This window comes from Onychomys torridus, chromosome 11 (assembly GCF_903995425.1).
Source record: "Onychomys torridus chromosome 11, mOncTor1.1, whole genome shotgun sequence".
NCBI lineage: Eukaryota > Metazoa > Chordata > Mammalia > Rodentia > Cricetidae > Onychomys > Onychomys torridus.
The window spans coordinates 33,832,305-33,855,791 of NC_050453.1; the positions used below are offsets into that span (position 1 = coordinate 33,832,305).

The 23,487-nt window shown below is 36.6% G+C and overlaps 1 protein-coding gene across 1 annotated transcript in view; it reads left to right on the forward strand.

The window, feature by feature from the left end:
• Positions 1–23,487, forward strand: part of Rabgap1l (RAB GTPase activating protein 1 like) — a 560,245-nt gene that overhangs the window by 102,342 nt on the left and 434,416 nt on the right. The window contains exon 11 of the mRNA XM_036203001.1: positions 7,373–7,514. Within this exon, the coding sequence (XP_036058894.1) occupies positions 7,373–7,514 (142 nt within the window). The remainder of the gene's footprint in view (positions 1–7,372; positions 7,515–23,487) is intronic.

Here is a 23,487-nt window from a genome sequence, read left to right on the forward strand (position 1 = left end):
AAATGGGTCATGACTTTTTTGGCTTTAATGTTTTCTTTTTCTTCTATTTCTTCTACCATATCTTCACCACCAGAGATCCTCTCTTCCATCTCTTGCATTCTGTTTGTTATACTTGCATCTGAAGTTCCTGTTCGTTTACTCAGATTTTCTATTTCCAGCATTGTGCTAGTGTCTTCTTCATTTTTTGTATTTCCCTCTTCAGGTCTTGGACTGTTTCCCTCATTTGTTTCATTGCTTTTTCATGATTTTCTTTCAGGGACTTATTGTTTTCTTCTGCTTTTTTTTTTTTTTAAATTTTAAGTGTCTCCTTAGTGACATTAATTGATATAGGGTCTGTCTTAAGTGTAGGTTTAATGTTAAAATAGCATGTTTTTTCTTGATAGCTTTATGTATTTGCTGCCATATTGTCTGAGGGTTCTTTGGCTCAATTTAATTTAGAGATCATGAGAAGGAAAAAGAAGTATTATAGCCCTGATCAGAGGCCCTCAGCAGCTGGTGGGTGTTAACAGTTTGCCTAGCTGCTCTTGGCAGGACCTCCAAACACACACTCAGTAGCTAGAATCAGTGGCTGCCAGAAGCTTTGGCAGCTCTCCATTGTTGAGCTTTTCTTGAGTACTCCCAGGCATCTCAGATTTTGGTGGCTCTAGAAGGTCTTTGGATGCTAGCTCTTAGTAGTCATGCCGTCAGATCAGCTCACTCATTTAAGAACAAATGATGAATGGTGGATTGGATATAGCTTAAATAGATAGAGTCCTTGATAGCATGCCAGAAGCCATGAGTTTGAGCCATCACATCATTTAAACCAAGTATGATCCTAGACCTCAGGAGGTAGATGCAAGAGGGAGGATCAGGAGTTCAAGGTTATTCTTTGCTACATAACAAGTTTGAGGCCAGCCTGGGCTATGTGAGACTCTAGCACAAACAAACAAACAGTTGACAATAAAACCTCCCAGGAAGGCTTTATAGAGCCTATGCTGTACATGGCGCAGAACAGGGCGTAGATTGTCTAGACTGGCCTTAAAAGGATTTGAAAGATGCTGCATATATAGCTGAAAAGGGCAGGCCTACATAATATGCCATCTTCTGACTGGTACACAGACTTTCTGCATTGCTTGTCAGTCTGCATAGGCATACTGAGCTTATCTGTCCTGACTCCCATTGGTGAGAGAGATGTTTCTCAGAAACGGGAATGGGGACATCTAAAGTGGTTGCAACATTGGGAACGGGTGGGGGTGGGGGTGGTGTCTATAGTCGTCATAGTAGTACCCCAAAGAAGTATTCTCATTGACCATGCCATCTGTGGCAGTGGAGCAAAGTTTTCTCAGCAACTGTTATAGAGGTTACATCAGTGGATGGGTACAACCTCCAAATTCAGCTATTATAATTTCTAAGGCTTCCAGTGGGGCTTTAGTGATGCTGACAGCTAGATTTAGACCTCTGCTGGTGTCTTGACATAGCCGCCAATTAATAGCCCCCCATGGCATTTGTGGAGATTATGATGTTAATATTCTGGATCCCAATACCTCTGAGGGACTGTGGAGAAGCAGTAATGATGATCACAGTTGTATTAGAAGGCCACAGGGATAGTAGCTCCAGCCTCCAGTCTGGCATACATCTCAGCGTAACCTGATGGATCTGCCAGGCTGTGCTTCAGAGCAGACTGTCAGTGGAATAGACACAAACAAGCACAACACTTGTCAGGCTAACTATGGCAGCTATTGCTATCTTCTTTGATTCTTCTTGGTTGGCTACATTTAGCCTCTGGTGTTACAAGTGGTATGGCTCCCAGCTCATCCTCATCCTTCCTCTGCCTTGTCTTGTAGGCTTGGTCTGACTGATTGGCTGTACCTTTTGGTGGCGGCAGCTGCCACTGAGTAGTGGCTATATGAAAGGGGCCTTGACAGCTGACAGCTAAGCATCTGTACATTTGATACTTGCCCCTAACAGTCCCTAACCCCTCTGGCCATTTAAGATGGAAAAGTATTTTAAAACAGTCAAGGGAGTGAAGAATATCCCCTGAAGATCTGAATGCAGCAATCACTTGATATGTGGTACTCCAGAGAACATAACCCTTGATTCTCTGAAGGGAACTCTACTTCAATATAACCTTAGCATTCTTCAGTAAACAGTCTAGAATGTACTCCTGGCTAATTTGACTTGGTGGATGGTGCCATTCTATGGGCTTGGGTCTCATACTGAATTAAAGGGAGAAACCGTGCCAAACATAAGCATCCATCAGTCTCTGTTTGTTGACTGGCTGCAGTGTGACCAGCTATCTGACTTTTCTGTCACCATTCCTTCCCTACTTATGCCCTCAAACTGTGAGGTCCTTGTCCTGTGTCTCTCTCACCCCTCATGCTTAAGTTGTATTGATATTTCTTTGTAGCTACAAGGAAAGTAACTAATCCATATTTTCTAGCTTTTACCTTATAAAGAAAAATATCACATTGGAGTTGGGGTTGGGGGTTGAGGCAACCTAATTACTAAAAATATCTCTTCTCTTTTGGGTGTCGGACTTTTCCTTAGGTTGGAAACAAAGAACTGCTACTATTAAAATGGGTAAACAGGAATGAAACACATGTGGCATGAAATTGGAAGAGAGGAACGTTTTGGAAGGGAGGGGACCAGCAAGAGAGATGCACAAGGATAGGGGAATGCATTGTAAGAGGAATATGAATAGGAACAAAGTGTGGTGGCATTCTTTAAAATGCCATAATAAAACACATTACTTTCTCTGTGAGTTTAAGGATAATAGAAATAAATTTAAAATGAATAAAAGGAAAACTACCTGAAAGATAGTTTGAAAGATACTTTTCAATTTATACATATTTAAATGAATATACTCAATAACCAAGAGAAACTGCATAATAATGATAATAACAATTATTATTCCTGCAGAAAGCTGAAAATTAATAAGTTATGGAGTAACATTGTGTAAAAATAGGATATAAGATATAAGGTTTCTTAACCTTTTCCACTCTGTATTCCTTTTTGCATGAGAAATTTTATACTAAACCAGGTATATAGATATATAAAATAAGTATAGAAATAAAACCTTTACTGATAATAAATCATTCATAAATTTATTGCATAACAATTCTTTGGAATAAAAATAATTTACATATTAATGAGATGCATATGCTTATGTTTTATATAAAGAATGAAATCTTGGCTGAATATTTTGATACTGCAGAATGTGGAGCATCTTCAGAGTCTTTCAAAATTTGATTTTATGATCAATTCTGAGAATGCTGCTTTGCATCATAAAGTACAAAATGGCCAAAGTTAAGGCCATTTTAGAAATTGTTGGAAGTTCTGTCTAATACTAAGCAAAATTCATAGATCTTTTAAAAATAAAACTCAAATATTTACTCTAAGACTAATTTTCAAATAAAGTGTTGTAATAATATAATCCAAAGTATACTAACTTGATACACTAACATGCTGAGGAATGATGGTAGGAAAATGTGAAAAATCTTTGTTTTTTATATGTGTAGTAAAAATGCCGTTCATAATACTTAACAGTCACAAATCTGAGCCACTGTGTTTCAGGCAATAGATGATATGTATGACATGATGGTATGTGTGATACAAAATACCCATGTTCAGAGGCAGGGCTTCAGTGAAGTCATGTGTTGCAGTGGTGGGGAGTTTGCTGCTAGAAAAACTTGAGTTCCACTGCATATTTGATTTTGAATTAAGTTTTGGTTATTGCACATTTGGAGACTTTACACAAGTGCCAAGTTTTTCATGACCTAGACATACAGTTATATGATTCTATGTGGGATAGTGACTCACAGGTTAGGAGGCTGGTTTGTAGATAGAGGTTTACAATTCAGCTCTGCACCAGAATTGCTGTGATCCTTTGAAAGTAAATGTTGCTTCCTGAATCCTACCCTAAAGATCATGACCAAAGATACTAGTGTTTTATATGTAAAAATATCCTGGACAGGTAGAGTACTCTGCCACTGAATTGTAAGCCTATCCAAGTTTTGCTAATACATAGTTGAGATTTTTGTATATTTTTATGAAGTCTGGTGTCCTTACATTATAGCCAATTTTGTGATATGTGGCTTCTGAAGATTTGTGTGTCAATAGAATTATCACCATATTGTCCTTTGTATTTGTATTTTTCATACTGAAAAAGCTTTTTAGAGTTAATTTGAGTAACTAATGAGTGTACTTGTTGAGTACTTGCTATGTATTTAAATGCTGCTAAGTTTTAATATGAACCTGATAGTTTATTTCATAAATACAGATTGATTTTTAGTTGTCTAGTAATGTGTGAGTATTGAAAACAAAATCATATTAGTAAAAGTACTTTATTTGAAACTTAGTTGCTGAGTACAATATTTAGGCTCAAAGCAGTAGATTTATATAGGAAACTAAGTACAGGTGAAATATGTAACACTTGCCCATACAGCAGCAGAGTTGGGCAGTTGCTACTGAGACCATCTGGCTTGCAAAGCCTAAAGTATTTCTTGTATGGCCCTTTGCAGAAAAAGTTTGTTGATATCTAAGAAGGATAATTACAGTGTTACATTCTATCTGATGAAGTCCCGGTCAGGGACTTTTTGATTTTCTTAAACAAGATTCTGAGGAGTGTAAATAATGAACATTCTTGTTTTGTTCTCCAATTCAATAGGAAAACACTTAATCCCTTACTGTTAAGGTTAAAGTTAGTTGTAGGCCTTTTACTGGTTCTCTTTAATAAGATGAGAAGACTTCATTATATCCTTAGTTTGTTGAATGTTTTTTAAAAACATGAATGAATTCTAAATTTCCATATTTTTTATCAATTGATGTGATCCTGGGGTCTTTCCTTTTAATCTGTTAATATTATGGACTACATTGATTTCTTTTTTCTCCTGATGTTGAACTAACTTTGCATTCCCCAGATAATTCCCTTTGGTTGTTATGTACCATTTTAGTCATATATACATAAAATTAGTGATTTGACTTTATGTATTTGATTATAATATATTTAATTACAATTGCTAAATTTATATATGTAAAGAGATAGATTTGCCTAATATATTTATATGTATAAGTAGCATCTTAAACATTTAATTATCATACTAATAGTTAATATTACTTGTGTATAATTATATAATATTAATAGTATATGTATTTATTGGCATACATAATGGTGAGTTTCAATATGACATTTTCATACATGTACATAATTATTTTTGACCATAATGATACTCTCCATTATCCTCTCTTGTCCTCTTTCTACTCTCATTAATCCTTTTTCTTTTCTCAACTAGCTCCACTTTTTCTTGGGGGGTTGTTTGCTGGTATATGGGTACCTCACTGGTGACTAAATTATTGAAGAAAATCTCTCTCCCTCCCCATCAGTCTTTAAATGCATATAAATCCTTAGAGATGCATGAGGACCACGGTGCCCTGACCGTTCTATCACAGAGTGTTTTCTGGTCCAATCTTTTTTTCCGAGGCAGGGTTTCTCTGTGTAGCTTTGCGCCTTTCCTGGAACTCTCTCTGTAGACCAGGTTGGCCTTGAACTCACAGAGATCTGCCTGGCTCTGCCTCCCGAGTACTAGGATTAAAAGCATGCGCCACCACCGCCCGGCTTTGGTCCAGTCTTACACAAGTAATCACAGCTGCTGTGAGTTCAGGGATACTATAGTCACATCATGCCTGAAAGTCAGTGTTCCATTCCACACCCTAACCCTGGCCCTTAAGTTTTTTCTGTCCCTTCTCCCACGCTGTTCCTGAGCCTTGGATGGATGATACAGCGTCCCATTTATGGCTGGGCATTCAGAAGTCATTTATTCTCAGTACTTTAATACTTAATGAGACTCTAAAGTCATTTATTCTCAGTACTTTAACACTTAATGAGACTCTAAAGTCATTGCTGACTAAGGAGTAAAGCTATTCTTACCACAGCCGACAAGTAGTAGTACTAGTTTGTGGGTACAGTTATTTAGAAAGCAATTTGACAGCCATATCATGTGCATTTAGCAAAAGAGTTGCAACAGCTTCCCTACTATGGCCTATGACCACCTCAGTTGTGAACTTTGGACCTGGTTTATGGGATCAGATTTGAATTTCCTTCTGTGGCCCAAGTAACAAATGTAATTAGAAAGTGGTTGGTTACCCTTATAAGAGACCTGCCACTATTGCACCAGTGGATTCATTTGGCCAACTGGTCAGTGTTATTGCATACAGCATCCGTAGCTGAGTCAGACTGTTGATGACAATTTTCCTTCAGTAAACTGGCAAATAGCTGATTTTAATTTACTAATGTAGACGTATTGTTGTGTGGTGCTGGAAATTGGTCCCAGGGCCTTGTGCATGCTGGACAGGTAGGGTACTCTGCCACTGAATTGTAAGCCTGTCCAAGTTTTGCTAATACATAGTTGAGATTTTTGTATATTTTTATGAAGGATATTAGTCTGTGGTTTAGGCTTTGAAGGATTGGCCCCAAATAGCGATATGATTTATCTTGTCCCTCATCCATTCCTCTATTGCTGTTTCTCTGCCTCATATCTGACATGAGGTGAGTCACTTTGCTCTATCATGTGTTTCACAGTAACCAGGATGATCTTCTATGAGTATTCATAACTGTAGTATACTGTCTTTAGATGTTACTCATTAGTATGACTTGCTTTGTTTTCAGCTTTAATTCTGTTTGAAATGTGTTCTAATGTAATCATTCTTCTTTGTTTTTGTTTTTTGTTTTTGTTTTTTTCCTTTTAAAGACAACTGAGCCTGGCTTTGAACTTGAACTCCTGATCCCCCTGTCTCCACTTCCCAAGTGCTAGGATTAGAGATGTACACCACTATGGTGCAGTTGGTAATGTGCTTTCTGGGCAAGCATGCAGACCTAAGTTTAGATCCCAAGCCTAGACTCGGAAAAGAAAATGGGTTCTTGAACACATAGAGTTGAAGCCGTTAGTTGGCGAGTCTAGCTGTTATTTCTTTCTCAGTATGAAATAGCCAATAAAGAATCAAGCATCATCTGCTGTCTTTCCTAAAACTTGTGATGTTTTGAAGAATAATTGAATTGTGTCAAAATGGTTAGTAAGTTGAATTTGTTAGTATAATGCTAGAAGCTTACTGACATGTACACATCTCAGCACTGGAAAAAAATGGTAAATTGTTCACTTAAAATATGCCAAGGACGATGTACTTAAAAATCTCTCAAATTCAGACATGCTCTAGATAAATGTGATACATTGCTCTTCATTTTAGCTGTTTTTAGTGAAGCATTGTTATACCATTTTATTCCTTATTTATTTATATATTTATATATTTATATTTATTCCCTTTCCTGTAACTCTTCCCAGGTCTATCTCACTTATATTTATATTTCTAATATTCAAATATATGATTTTATCTTTCTCAGTCTGAGGGAAAAGGCCATAGCAGTGCTGGAGATGCAATATATGAAGTGGTGAGTCTGCAGAGAGAGTCTGACAAGGAAGAGCCAGTCACTCCTACTAGTGGAGGGGGGCCACTGTCACCCCAGGAGGATGAAGCAGAAGAGGGTAAGTACTTGAATGTATTCAAAAGTGGTGTGTGTATATGTGTGTGTGTGTGTGTGTGTGTGTGTGTGTGTGTGTGTGTGTGCATATGCACACCCTCGCTCTGAGGGGTTAGTGATAGTTATTCCTAGTCCCTGATACACTTATGTTAGATTCTTTGACATACAGAAGGAGAGTTGGTCTGTTTGGTTCTTTCTTTGGCTGCACAGTCCCCAGTGCCTAAGCACTGTTAAGCAGCTATTTAAACTTGGTAATATTGCTGTACTAGTTTGCTTCCTATTTGATTTCAAGCATTTCTGAAGTATTTAATTAGAAGTTTCAAATTCTCTGAAGTATGTTTAAAATTTCAGTGATACATCTTTGACACTTTTCAGTTTCAACTCATTTTTGTGGTTCCTGTATTCTTTACCACTTACTTCTCTGAAATACCATGCTATCTGTTCCCTTTACTACATGAATGCTAGTGAGCGATGCTCAGAAGACCCTTACATCATTTGGCTAGGGGCACAGCACTCTCCATAGCAACTAGTGCTAAACTGACAGGTCTAGCTTTAGCTCTTATATGATTGTTTCTAGTGTGACTTTTGTTAACAGTACAGTTCTTTTTTCCTTTTTTTAACAAAATATTTTTATTTTACTTTTATATATGTATGTGTGTGCATACATGTGTGTGTCCATGGAGGCCAGAAGAGGGTGATAGATCCCTTGGAACCAGAATCATAGGTGGTTGTAAGCTATCTGAAATGGTTGGTGGCTGCTTCTCTGCAAGAGGAGCCAGAGCCCTTAACTGCTGATCCATCTCTGCTGCTCGACCAGATTTCTGTATTAGTATCATGTTTGAAAAAATCTTAAAATTCTGTTTCTTTATGTATTTTTATCATTTTGACAGTCATAGAATTATTATTTTATCATTTATTATTGACTAGTAATTATTATTTTTTACTTGTGAATCATTATTCTGTTTCTAATGTGTCAATTAATTTCATTGTTTTTTAGTTGTACACATGCTTTTATTAAGTTGGCTTTAGGGATGGAACTAAGGCACAGAGAACATAAGCTACTGGCTTATGCCACATTATGGCCCATTATGTCACATTACACAAGTTTCGGAAATTTGTAAGTAACTTTTTAGAACTAAGGCAAATGTCCATAACAAAATTAGCCATTTAAAAGCATATAATATAGTAACATTGTCAAAAAACTGTCTTTTTACTTTCAAAAATTTCTATTACCCAAGAAGTAAAAACTACTATTATCTAAGAAGTCAGGCAGTCCTTGTTTTTCCTTACCCTAGCCCCTGGCAACTACTAATTTGCATTTTTATTTGTGTTTCTTTCTTTCTTTCTTTCTTTCTTTTTTCTTGTCTGGGAGAGTAATGTAAATAGAATTATAAAAATACTGTCTTTCATATGTGGCTTCCTTTACTTGGCCTAATAATTTTGATGTAGTCCTCATTAATATACATTACAAAATATATTATTATTTCATACTTTTTATGTCTGAATAGTAGTGATGTAGTTGTACCTCATATTATCCAGTTATCAGTTGAGGCACATTTGAGTTATTGGACCATTTAAATCTTATAAAGAATGTGATGAATATTTATATGAAATTTTTTTTTGTGTGAAATCATTGTGCATCAAAAGACAATGCAGAGAAAACATAACAGAATGTGAATGATTATGTGAAAGACATACCTGAATATTTTAGTAAATCTGGCAACTCAACAAAAAAAGTACAGAATGTAATTTTTTATGGTGAATTTGTATCCTGTAACTTTTATTAGGTTCCTTTATTCATTTTGACAGTGTTTTGGTGGTATCTAGAATTTCCAGCTTTTAAGATCATGTAGTATATAAACAGGAGCTATTTAACTCCCCTGCCCCCCTTTCTCATATCACTTGGATTACTTTACCTAATGTCTTTAGCCTAGAATTCTAGTCTTGTGTTACAGAGAAGTGGCAAGGGTGAGTGTATTTCTTCCAGATCCTAGAAGTGATTTCAGGTTTTCTCATTTAGCAGATACTTTTGAATTCGTCATACACAGCCTTTATTGTTTTGATGTACATTCTTCTATAGTTAATGTGTTGAAAGGTTTTAACATAAGGCACACTGAATTTTTTCATTGTGTTTCATGTATCTGTTAAAATGATCATGCATTTTTGTTTATTCTGTTAATATAACACACACACATACTGAGTTTTCACTCACCAAGTAGTCTTTAGTTCTGGAGATGTGTTCTACTTGATCATAGTCAGTTAACTTTTTAATATACTACTAAGTTGGCTTTGCTATTATTTTCTTAAAGTTTTGTCATCTATCTTTGTCAAGGTAGATATAGGGTATTGGATTCTACTTGTTTTATAATGTCTGGATGGTTTTTGTGTCAAGGCAATTCTGTCCTCATAGCTTGAGTTTGATGTACTCCTTCAATTTGGGAGTAGATTAAATAGAGTTGGGATTGGCTTTTGGTTTTTCTGTAAAGGCTTAGTAAAACTCAGCACAGAGCCTCTAGGTCTTGGCTTTCTTTCTTAGGATATGTTTTATTATTCATTGAATTTCATTATATCTTACTGGTCTGGTCAGCTTTTCTGTTTCTTAGGGTCCAATCTTTTTGTTATTATTTTTTTCAACTTCACTTTGGTTTTATTGTCCCACTTTACAGAAATATAAAATTATGTATAATTAATTATGTATAATTAATATATGGATTTCATGCTGCTGCTGCTGCCACTGCTGCTGCTGATTTTGAATTTTTGAGAGAGGATTTCTCTGTGTAGCCTCGGCTGCCCTTGAACTTTCTCTGTAGATCAGACTAGATGCTAACTCAGAGATCTGCCTGTGTTTGTTTCCCGAGTGCTAAGACTAAAGGCATACACCACCACTGCCATCTTATTTGTTTTTTTTTAAGTTTTTTTAATTAATTATTTGATAATTTTTGAAGTATATTTTGGCCATATTTATTCCTCCTCCCCTAACTGCTCCCAGGTCTATCTCACTTCCCTCTCATCCAACTTCTTGTCTCCCCTCCCCTTTTTAATTTAAAGCCCATTGAGCCCAATTTATACTTTTGGATATATGGTCAAACCCTAGAATAGTCCACCTACCAGAGGTCACACTTTTAAGGAAAACTGACTCTCTTCTTCCAAAAGCTATCACTGTCAAAACTTCTGAGCTAAATATTGATGTGATGGATTATTAATTATTGAATGTGTCACTGTGGTTATTAGTTACCACCACATGGTTTCTTATGCCTTTCACTTTGCTTTATCAGTTTTCTAAATTAAGTCTTAGGACACTGTCTTAGTTAGGATTTTTATTGCTGTGAAGAGACATCATGACCATGGCAACTCTTATAAAGGAAAACATTTAATTGAGGTGGGTTACAGATCAGAGGTTCAGTCTGTTATCATCATGATGGGGAGCATAATAGCATGTATGCAGGCAGACATGGTGCTGGAGAAGTGGCTGAGAGTCCTACGTCTTTCAGGCAACAGGCAGTCGACTGAGACACTGGGTGGTATCCTGAGTATAGGAAACCTCAAAGCCTGCTCCCCCAGTGACACACTTGCTCCAACAAGGCCATACTCACTCTAACAAAGCCACACCTCCTAATAGTGCCATTTCCTATGAGATTATGGGGGCCAATTACATTTAAGCTATCATAATCACTATATGTCTTCTCTCCTAATGTAGCCCTTCTTCAGTTGTCTATATCTTCAAAACAGGGCACATAGCTGATTTGTTTTTTTTTTTTTTTTTACTAAAAAAATTCAACATAGCTGTTAAAAAGAGATTTATTTTTACTTTAATTATGTGTATATGTGTGTGTCTCTGGGTATGTGAGTACCAGTGGCCATTAAAATAAACTACATCAAGATAAAATTTACATATTTTAATGAATCTGTTCTGAGTGCTCATTGAAGTTTGAAATATAGCTGCATCTAGATGAATACTGGTATAATCATCAGCTTTTAAATATTCTTTGATAATTTCACATATATATGGGGAGTTTTGGCTATTTTTATCCGTTATTCTTCCTCTCCCTCCTGCTAAAAGCTTTTTTCTACCCTAAACCCCCTTCTAGTTTTCTTTTTTCTAATCCATCTCTCTCTTTTTATAATCCACTGAGTTAATTTTAGTTGCTTCCTTGAGTAAGAATGTAGGTTTATTTTTTTTTTTGGAAATGGACAACTTATCGATGGCTATAACAACTCCGGGAGCTGGAGAGATTGCTCAGTGGTTAAGAACATGAACTGCTCTTCCAGAGGACCCAAGTCCAGTTCCCATGTGTGGTGACAAACTACTGCCTATAAAGTTAGCTCCAGAAGATCCAATGCTCTAGCCTCCCTGGGTACCTGCAGCCATGTGCACACCCTTCCCCTGAACTAAAGATAATAAAAAGAGGTAGTTTTTCCAAAAGAAAACGACTCTCCATCCCTCAGATCAATTGACTGCCCATACTCCCTCAGTGACGTGTGGAGTCCTATGGGCCCCTCCCTCACGCATGATGAGATGGTGACAGTCTAGCTTTGTGCAGGTGCAGTGAGTTCCTGAGTGCAGTTGCTGTGTCATGTTCAGAAGACACTGTTTCTCATCACTCCTCCCCAGCTTCTGCTTCTTACAGTCTTCCATCCGTTCTTCTGCGTGTTCCCTGGGCACTCCACAGTCACTTACTCTGCATTAACTCTGCACACTGTAAAAAGAAGCCTCTAGTGAAGGGTGACAGCTGCATTAATCTGTGGCTATAGATTTAAGTATTAAGAAGATTGTTTCACATCATGTCTCTTTAGCAAAACAAGAGTGGGTTCTCCCCTCAGACTTATCTAATCATAGGCTGTTGATCAAGTTCATAGTACAAGGCATGTATCTTCTCCCATAGAGTAGGACTAAAATCTATTAATAAACTCATTGGTAACCACAGTAAGAGTAATGTCACCATTGTACCTGTGAGCATATCTTGGCATGCAGGTCCTTCTGGCTTGAGGGATGTACAGCTGGGGACTGTTGATGAATTTTCTCACATTGAGTTTGAAGTAGTACCTTCTGGTACTATGAAAGTTGGCCAGCATAGAAGAAACTTTCACTCAGATCAAGCTTAATTTCATAATGTTCTGTAACTCAAGTGTGAATACCACTGAAATTACAATTTAAAACACTATTGTTTCTTATGAATAATATATTATTATAAATTTTATATATACTTATTTAATACCTATAAATATTAAATATACTTGATGGATATATGCATTTTTTTTGTAAAAACCTACCAGTAGACTGACTGTATGTTAAACATTATATATCTACATTAGAAACCAGCTTTCCAAAGTAGCTGTACCAAGTTTTCATCAAGATCATCAAAATGAGTCCTTTGTTTTCAGGTGATTATTTTTTCTTTGTATCACATGTGTAGTTACATAAGTTTAGAGTTTCTCATGAAAAGTCATGTATTGTTTGGACCTGTAGTCATAGGAAAATTTGACTACATGGCGCTGAAAATCTGCAATGGCTCCAAGGACCTAACTTGCCTAGTTTCCAAAAATGACAGTTTATTGGCAAAAACAATAGTTTTTCTCCACATTTCTTTGTCTGTGTGGTTGCCTGCATGTCCTTATGTTAAGGACCGACCTCTACCAAACAGCATGTTTAAAGAGATAAATTGCAGTGTCTTTCATTTTCTGGCTGTGGGTTATATAATGTCTAGCCGATAGTGTTCCATCAATTCCAGTGTTTCCTTCCATAGTAGGTTTCCACTCTTCTCTTCAGAATACATTCAAGAATTCAGGTACCCATGTCATTTCAGACTCAAATGGGAGAAGAGCAAAAATCATAAGCAGGGAATTCGGGGCACACCTAGAAGATGTGCACATTTTTTTTTTTTTAACTTAGAGAAAGCAACTGAATTCTGTTTTCTTGAAGCAGAAATAAATAGACATGATAAACATTTACCAGAAGGTTATTAGAACACTAGATTTCAAGTAGTATCATAACAAAATGCCATTATCTTTAGAAATGAAAAAGTGATCAAATAAGAAATTAAGAATGCATTATGCAAGTTAGTAATTCTACTTATTTAGTAAAGAAACTCTTCTAATTTTGAGTAGCATGAATTAAGTGTTGAGTTATCCAAGTGTAACCCAGGGAAGCCTGTGCCATCTTACCCTGAAGCCCATAGGACTTCATAAAGGATGAAATAGGCATTCTCCTTAAAACAGCACATAGATAGAATGCCACTTTTCATTTCTTGAAAGGTAGCATTTTTATTACCTTTAAATATTATTCTAGATATATCACCTAGTATTTTCTAGATAACAGTATTGTAGATTGCCTAGGTCCATGTAAAACTGTAGGCTTTGGACAGGAAAATATAATGCAACATAATATGAAATACTATCTTATTATTTATGGTCTTTTTTGATATTTGGAAACATCAGCTACTATAATCTTAAAGTGAAAACAGAGAAAGCATTAGAGTCATTCATCTTTTAACTTGAGGGGAAAACTAAATTTTACTTGAGTTTAATGTACCCACTTGACAGAACTGTTTTGACACAGCTGCATCAAAGAGGCCATCTTGAAAGGGAAGAAACAAGGAACAAAACAGATTTAGGAGTAGTTTGGAGAGAAAATTAGTGACGTTTGTAAATGAACTGATGTTGCAGCAGAAAAGGGAGGAGCAACCTTTGTTTACCAACCTTTGTTTGGATTTCCATTGGTTTCTAGTTCAGGTAGTGATTGGATGCTCTTGGTACCAGTAAAAGAGGGGAATGCAGGAGGAAGAGTAGTTTCGTAGGTGAGGGTCTTAAAGGTTTATTTTGATTTTATTATGAACATTAAGGTAGAATTTTTCAGTCATTAGAAATAGTCTTATACTGTGAGAGATCTTTGATAGTTAGAAATATGTGAGAGACATGAACCTGAAGTAATAAGAAGGCCTGAAATTATTGTAGTGGCTATGTGGCAAAGGTAGGTCAAATCAGGCATTAGATTACTGATATTTTTTGCAATAGGTCCAGGAAGAAAGCCTTAGCTAAAGGGTCTACAGAAAAATAATCTGAACAATCCAAGGGAAAGAAAGGCAGTGTATTGCAGGTGCAGGGGTTGAAATTTTGAAGCAGATAGTACTCTGCCCTGTCATATGGGGCAGGAAGAGCCTTGGGGTAAGAACTCAAACCTGAGCATTGGATTTGGGTATTTGAGAAGTCCCCTGGTCTCTTTGATAGTGATGCTACTAAAGTGAGAATGGGCCTTGTTTGGACTGAAGACTAGAGGTGAGGGAGGGAGAACAGTATTTGAATTACTCTTCAAAGAAATTTGATGAGTAGATTGAACTAAAAATACTAGTTATTCTGGCCAACTGAGGACATTTTTTAGGATACAAGAGATTTGACTGTCTTTGTAGTTGGATAGGGAAAGCTAAAAATAGAAAGGAATTCATACACCCAATTCTTAAACATAGGCTTCCTGACTTGCTTCTGTGTTTTTACAAATGCAGGTTTCTTCCACTTAAGTCCACCTGAGTAAGCCTTTTCAACCAAGGCATGTTAACAGCTAAAAGAAAAATAGTAATTTTAGTATAGCAGTAGTTTCTATACTTAGAAATGTTTCAAAATATTTTCTATGACATTTTTTAGTATGTTCCTCAGGCATATGATATTTAAATATAGTAAGTGAAGAAGGTTAAGAAAGAGCTTTGCAAAACCGTATGTCATAGTCTAACGATAGAACAGATAATATTATCAGAAAGAACCATTTCAGGACTTTCAGAAAGTGACCAAAATCTGACAAATGAAGATCGGTCTATTCAGTAGAAAAACTACTGAACCTTGCTTGTAGAAATTTTTTTTAAAATAGTGGACTCAATGATAATTTAGCTCCAAAGAATACTACTGCTTATTCCCAATACTGATTTATTCTTATGATAATATTAAAAACAAAACTCCAAACCAGCATTACTTTTGATACTGGAAGGGATTTTCTTCATGGGAAGAGACTATGGAAAAACATTATTTCTGAAGCATTATTGAGAATAGTAGTTGTAATTTTTTTTTTCAAGACAGGGTTTCTCTGTGTAGTTTTGGTGCCTGTCCTAGATCTCGCTCTGTAGACCAGGCTGGCCTCGAACTCACAGAGATCTGCCTGGCTCTGCCTCTCAAGTGCTGGGAGTAAAGGCATGTACCACCATCACCTGGCCAGTAGTTGTAATTTTTTATAGCAACAAAATAGGAATGAATTCTGGTTGAAAACCATAGATTTGCCAACATCTCAGAAGTAAGTGGAACTTCATAAAATTCTATTTAGAAAGTTTAGAAAGCTGTCTACATGTACAAGACAACATACTCCTGGGAGATACCAGAGAGGGCTTTAACTCCTTACACATCTCCATGCTGAACATGAACAATAGAGTGCTATTTCCAGAACCATGTCTCGTAAATGGGTTGTAGTGAGTACCCTTTGTCAAAGTACTGTAAACAACTGGTTATCATGCAGCCAAGTCTTCAGTTATCCCTACAACAGGTGGAACCCTTAGACGTGAGATTGGGGAGTCAAGAATCTCAGCACTACTTGGCTCCATTGGATTACTTTTTATTCTTGTCTTCTTCAGTCTGTTTTCCTCACATCAACTATTGTTTTGAAATAGGTTGTATTACTTCTCTTAGAAGTATTGGTGCTTCTAGGCCTGGCATAGTGGCACACACTTTAAATCCTAGCACTTAGGAGGCAGAGGCAATTGGATTTCTATGAGATCAAGGCCAGCCTGGTTCCAGAAAGTTCCAGGCCATCCAGGGCTACATAGTGAGACCCTTTCTGAGGGTGAATGGGAAATGTTGGTATTTCTCACTTTATTTAGCACACACTCTTTTATCATGGCTCTCAATCACATTTAACCTTTCTGATTTAATTTTTCACCATTCTATGCCTCTGAAATTCTACAGTTGTCCTTTTGCTATTTTACTTTATTATTTTTTAATTAATTCATTCCCTCTCTGTCTCTCTCTTCCTTTTTCCCTCCTTCCGCCTCTCTGTTTCTCTGTCTGTCTGTCTTTCTTTCTCTTTCCATATTTGTGCATGGACACTCATATGTTGAGGAATGGAAGATAAGTTGTAGGAGTTGGTTCTTCTTCCATCGTGTGGTTTCCAGGGATTAAACATAGATTGTTAGCTTCAAGCACAGCAGACACCTTTGCCTGTGGACCTTGCCTTTGCTTGGCTTGGCTTTCTTTTTAGCCCAGATGGCCCCATTGTTCTCTCTCTGCTCCTCTTGTCAGTCTTTCCATGAATGCTACTTTTTCAATGAGATCTTGCATTCTAAGTACTATAAGTAATAAAATAAAAAAAAATGGATAATTAATAGTTATGTCTTCACAGTGTCTCAGATTATTCAGTACTAGGAATGAAAAAGATAGCATTTGTAGAATTGAATTGAAAAGTATGAAAAACGTACATTGAAAATTCCAATTTCTCATGTTCATATACTATTAGAGTAAAAGCAAAACATCAAATTTCTATTTTTCTTTAAGGTTTTTCCTCTCCTGTTCTTGACAGTTTTTGACTATTTGAGATGTTACCTTCTATCAGCTATCACCTCTGTAAAACTACAGAAACCACAGAGTAGGAAGTAATAGTTTCTTTTCTTTTATAGATAGGCATTCATGCATTTTCAATACGCTGTATTATTAGTTCAGTAATTGACATTCCTGTCAACGCACACATCAAAAGTTAGAACTGGAGGTGGCATAGAAATATCTGCCTGCTGGGGGGAATTGGAGTATTCTTTTATTTAATTATTTTCAACAATTTGCCTGTCAAAGCAGAAGTGGAAGTTCAAGTCATTCTAAATTGTCTTACTTTAGTATGTAATTTAACTAAAAGGGGATTACAGATTCAAAATGACTAAAATTGCTTTTCATTTTCTGGGAAAGATCTAAAGTTAAGTGAATTAAGGTATCTTTGCATATTTTTCAGATGCTGTTCAAAAAGTGTATTAATTTAAATGCAAGGTATCTTAGCAGAAAGTTAAGTCCATCACAGCAGTATTATAGGAACCACTGTAAAATTACCTTGTCATTGTTCTACATTCCCTCATATTCTGAATTGCCCTGTTGAGACTGAGCGTACTCTTGCCATTTCCTCATACAAATTTCGAACTTGTTGGTTAGCTTCATATCTGCATTTAGCTACATGCTATATGTAAGTGACAAGAAATTTCTTAAAGGCAATGATTGGCAAATATTAGTATGCTGACCTTTAAGACACATATCCAAGACTGACAAGATGGTTCAGGCAGTAAAGACACTTGTTGCCAAGCCTGATGACCTGAGTTTGACTCCAGGACTCACATGGTAGAAAGAAACAACTCAAGAATAACAACCAAATCATTCTCCAACCTCCACATATGTGCTGTTGTCTATGTGTAAACAAAATAGTTAAGTGTAGTAAAACTTTAAAAATGACGCAAACATCACTTACTTTTTTTTAATCGACCTGGTTCACAGTAACGTTAAATAACCTTTTTTATTTATCATGATCTGTGTTTGTGTTTGCTTTTGTATTTGGCTGACTAAATGCATATTTTTAAGAAAAACAATACATCCCAGTTTGGCCTTCAACTTGTAGTCTTCTCCCTTTGCTTCCTAAGTGCTGGGATTCCACATCTAACCCTAGATTAAAATTGTCATCTTTTAGAAGTTTCCCTGTACTATTTAGGAAGACAAAAGGACCAAGAAGTAAGGGTGAGGGCAGAAAAGAGAGGATAATGGGGCTGGGTGGGAATAAATGTGATAAAACTACATGGTAGACACATGATGATGCTGTAATGATCTCTAATATTTTGTACAATGGATATGTGCTAGTGAAAATTAAAAATAAATTTCCCTTGACTTTAATGTTCATTAGCTGTTCAATACTATTTCTGATTCACAACCAAAGAGCAAAATAGTCTCAAACACTTGATGCTTATTTTCTTGTTGCCTCTTAATTCTTAGTCTCATTAGATAGAAGGCAGTCCAGCAGCAGTTACCATACAAGCCATTTCACAAACAAAAATTGCTTCTGTTTGGCAGCTGCTTATGGAGCCACAGACACACAGCTGTTATGTCACCCTGCTTTTTTGAATTACTCAGAAAAGTATAACTTTTTCCTTTTTTTGTTTTTCCAGAGCCTGGGCATGCATTCCCTGTCACTTTGGGCTTTCTCACCCTTTTTCTCTGAAGTACCCCTACACCCCTTCTGCCATGTGTCTGCTTGTCTGCCATGTGTCTGCTTGCTGAACATGCTGGACTCTAACTTAAAAGGCATGGTTTTCTCTTCCTCTTCTGTATCGCCAAGAGTTACAGCTTGCCTGTTCTATTTTTTCCCCTCTCTTAAACTTTAATAAAATTGTCCTTGAGCTTCAAAAATAAAATCCTTTATATTCAAATGGAGAACATATAGAAGACATTAAAAAACAAGCTGTTTATAAAAGTGATAGCCATATACTACTAAGCTGTGTAGCTGGGCTTCAAACAGTGTTTCTTGAAAGTGTAGGGTGTGTGTGTGTGTGTGTGTGTGTGTGTGTGTGTGCGCGTGCGCGCACACACACACACACACTTTCCTGGAGTTTTTTATTTTTTTCTTATTATTAACGATGCCTCATTCTTTAGATCTCACCTGGAACCTGATGAACATAAACAGTCTCCTACCTGGTACCACTACTCTTGTTATTTCTGTCTTCTAGCAAGGGCTTACATTGTTTACTCATTTAGTTGCTCCTTGTCTCAATCACATTAAGGTAGAGTAGGTATGTTTATAATCATTTTATAGTTGGAGTCTTTGGAATTGGTAGAAAATTCTGTAGAATGCAGTGTTTATTTAAGTGACAAGATTTTTCAGTTTAGTAGATTGCAATCTGCTTCAAATGCAAGCAGAATCTGAAGTATGTCTTTGAAGCAGAGTGAGGTTGGAGTCAAGTTGACAGTCGTTGATGAAGAGACTTGAAGAAACACAGACTGTGTAGGGTTCTGTCAAAACCTTCTCAAGGCTTTGCCTAGGTTATACCATCAGCAAAGAAAAGTTTGAAGTAGAGTGGTCCTGCCAGAAGCAAGATATATAAAGTACACTTATTAAATAGCCTATGATATGTACATCTAATTTGAGTAGATATAAGGCTAAATTAGTATAATGGCCTTGGAAATTAGCAAAGACTGATTTTAGGGCAATGATTGACAGGAAAAGGTGACTGAGTTATACCTGTCTCTACTAGCCATATTCAAAGGCTCAACTAGGTTAGTTGTCTTGGAAGAGTGGCATATTATATATTAATTTCATTAAGTTTTCAAACATTTGTATATCTACTATATTTTGCTTCTAAATTTCTGCAAGATAATAATTATTTTATTGCTGTTTATATTTCAGGTAGGTTAAACATTTTAAATCATGGTAGAAGCTCATGAATACTATGAAATTTCTCAGTTTGTATTGTATTTGATCCAGGTCAAGTGCCAATGTGTCACTTAAATCCTAAATGTGTTGAGCCAACTTATTAAGAATATCTTTTGGGTTTTTGACTTTCTCTTCAGGTTATCATACATGTTTTAGAAAACAACTGATTTAACCAGTGGATAGTTGAGTGTGATTAAATCTTGTATCAACTGAGCTCATGTATTCAATATTAATTTCCTACCTGTGCTTTTTATTTTAAAAATTGTAAATAAAAATAGCAATGTTAAATTACAGGATACAATTTGTTAAGATCCGACCTTACTCTGTTTTAAGGCATACTAATCTTTATATATCACTTGAATAGAATAATTTCTTATATACAATTTTAGGTAAATATAAAATAATGTGATTCCAGGACTGAAGAGATGGCTCAGCAGTTAAGAGAGCTTACTGCTCTTCCAGAGGACCTGAGTTCAGTTTCCAGCACCCACACGGTGACTCACAATCCTCTGTAACTCCAGTTCTAGGGGATTAGATGCTGTCTGTGATCTCCTCAGGCACTGCACTCACCCCCATCCCCCAAGAATCAATAATAAATTAAACATTAGTGTGATTCCTTGAGGCTTTATTGAACAGCCTTAGAGTTATTGATCTCTCTCTCACCTTCCCTCTCTCTTTCTGTCTCTTTTCCTCCATCTCTCCCTCCCTCCCTTTCTTCCTTTTCCTTTTGTTTTGACCTGCCTCCTTCTTCCTTCCTAATTAGAGCTCCTTCCCCATTTTTCCCATTCTCTCTCCTCATATCATCTGTATCCCGCTATTCCTCTCTAAGTCCACCTAACCACCATGGTGCCTTTATACTCTACTGGTTTCTGTGGTTATTCCATGTTATAGACTCATATCTTAAGATATGGAGCTAGCACCCATGGATGAGAGAGATCATGTAGCATTTATCTTTCTGAGTCTGGGTTACCTTACTCACAATATAATATTTTTTAGATACTTTTATTTGTTAGAAAATTTCATTTTTTAAAGCAGTGTTGTATTCCATTGTGTGTATGTACCACATTTTCATTATCCATTCATTGCGAAGGACATTTAGATTGTTTCCATTTTCTAGCTATTGTGAATAAGGAGACCATGAATATTGCTGAGCAAGTATCTTTGTAGTAGGACCTTGAGTCCTTTAGGCATATGCCAAGGAGTGGTATAGCTGGTTGGGGTAATAGATGTATTTTTAGGTGTTTTTTTTTTTTTTTTTTTTTTTTTTTTTGAGGATTCCTCTGTTGATTTTCAGAGTGGCTGTACCAGTTGTATTCTCACCAACAGTGAATGAGGGTTTCCCTTCCCCACATCCTTACTAGCCTTTGTTGTCACTTGTTTTGTTTTGTTGATCTTTAGCCATTCTCACTATTGTGGGATGAAATTTCAAAGTTGCTTTAATTTGCATTTCCCTAGAATGATGAATAATATTAGAGGCATTTCAAAACATTTTAATTTTTTCTGTGTTGTGGGATATTCTGTATGTCAAGTGTGTTGCTCTGATTGGATAATAAATAAAACACTGATTGGCCAGTAGCCAGGCAGGAAGTATAGGCGGGACAAGCAGAGAAGAGAATTCTGGGATGTGGAAGACTGAGGCAGAGAGGCACTGCCAGCTGCTGCCATGACAAGCAAGATGTAAGGTACTGGTAAGCCACAAGCCATGTGGCTACTTATAGATGAATAGAAATGGGTTAATTTAAGATATAAGAACAGTTAGCAAGAAGCCTGAGCCATTAGGCCAAACAGTTTAAATAATAGAAGCATCTGTGTGTTTATTTTATAAGTGGGCTGTCAGACTGCCTGGACTTGGCAAGGACCAGAGAGAAAACTACATTTCTGTTGAGAATTCTCTACTTATCCAATTTTTAAAAATAAAAAATTTCTAATTTAAATTTTCCATATATATATATATATATATATTTGTTGTTGTTTTTTTGAGACAGGGTTTCTTTGTGTAGTTCTGGCTATCCTGGAGCTCACTGTGTGAGTTCTAGCTTTGAATTCAGAGTTCTGTTTGCCTCTGCCTCTAGAGTGCTGGATTTAAATCATGCACCACCACTGCTGAGCAAAATTTTCCTTTTATTTTTTAATGTTATTACTTGCAATAGAATTGTATCACTTTTCTCCTTCTATTTCTTTCCTCTAGACCCTCCCATCTACCCTCTCTTGAACCCCTCCTATATCCTTCTAAGTTGATAGCCTCTTTTTCTTTGATTATTATTGTTATACACATACATATGTGTATATATGTATATGTCATACACACAAGTATGTATAAATACAACTTGCTGAGTTTTTTTTTGTTGTTGGTGTGTATATGGTTTCAAAGCTCACTGCTCTGCATTGGAAAGCCAATAAGGGATTTGTCCTTGTGAGAGGCTAATTCTCCTTCTCTTGACAGTCATTAGTTATCTGTAGTTCTTTGTCTTGGGGTGGGGTCCTGTGAAATTTTGCCTCTTTCACATTGACATGTCCATCAATATTGCAGTTCTTCTGATCTTGTTTATGCAACCATTTTTAGGAGAGACATTTTCATAGCAGACTTCATAGTACTCTAGCTCTTACTCTTTTCTCATCCTGTCTGAGATGTTCCCTGAGCTGTAATGTAAGTGTGTCCATTGGGACTGGGCTCCCCACAGTCTATAGATCTCTACATTGTGTCTACTTGTGGTTTTCTGTGATGGTCTTCATATGCTGTAAAGAGGGACTTCTTTAGTGAGAGGTGTAGCTATACTGATCCGTGGGAATGTCATAAGGAATTATGTTGGTCTAGTAAAGTGGTTCTAGTAGATTCTTTTCTAATGTCTGTGACATCAGTAACTCTGGGAATCTGGCTAGGTTTTTAGTATCAGGCATGTTTTTCCTCTTGTCAAGTGGACCTTTAGTCCAGTTAGACAGCTGTTGATTACCGCCACATGTGAGTGTCACTCATTGCATCTTTATGCATATAATCTTGCCATTTATGCATATCTTGCCATGGTGGTAATTGTCTTGGCTCATGGGTATTGTAGCTAGGTAGGACTGTTTAATTGCTTCCCTTTCTTGCCAGCTTTCATAATGTTTTCTGGAACCATGGATGCTAGACTGCAGAAAGGAGACTTTCAGATCAGATCCAGCTTGAAACATGAGAGTTCTGTGTCCTAAATGTTATGTTTTTAGTAAAGGGACAACTGAGAGCTACAGATAAATAATCCGTATTGTGTGAGTTACTAGGGCTACCCTGACAAACCATTCAAAAGGAATTTTCTTGCTCCTGGAATTGGGGTTCTTGGTGGTGGTGGGGTGGTGGGTTGTGGGGGGCATTGTAAACCCAATTGGCTTAACTTCCTTTAAGCGCTCTCTCTCTCTCTCTCTCTCTCTCTCTCTGTATACCCCCCCACTTACATGTATTGTTTATAATTTTAGGTAAATATAAAATAATATAATGCCTTGAGGTTTTATCAAATAATCTTGGTGCTACTTGTCACTTATCCCTCAAGCTCCTTCTGTATTGACCTCCCTCCCTCTTTCCCAT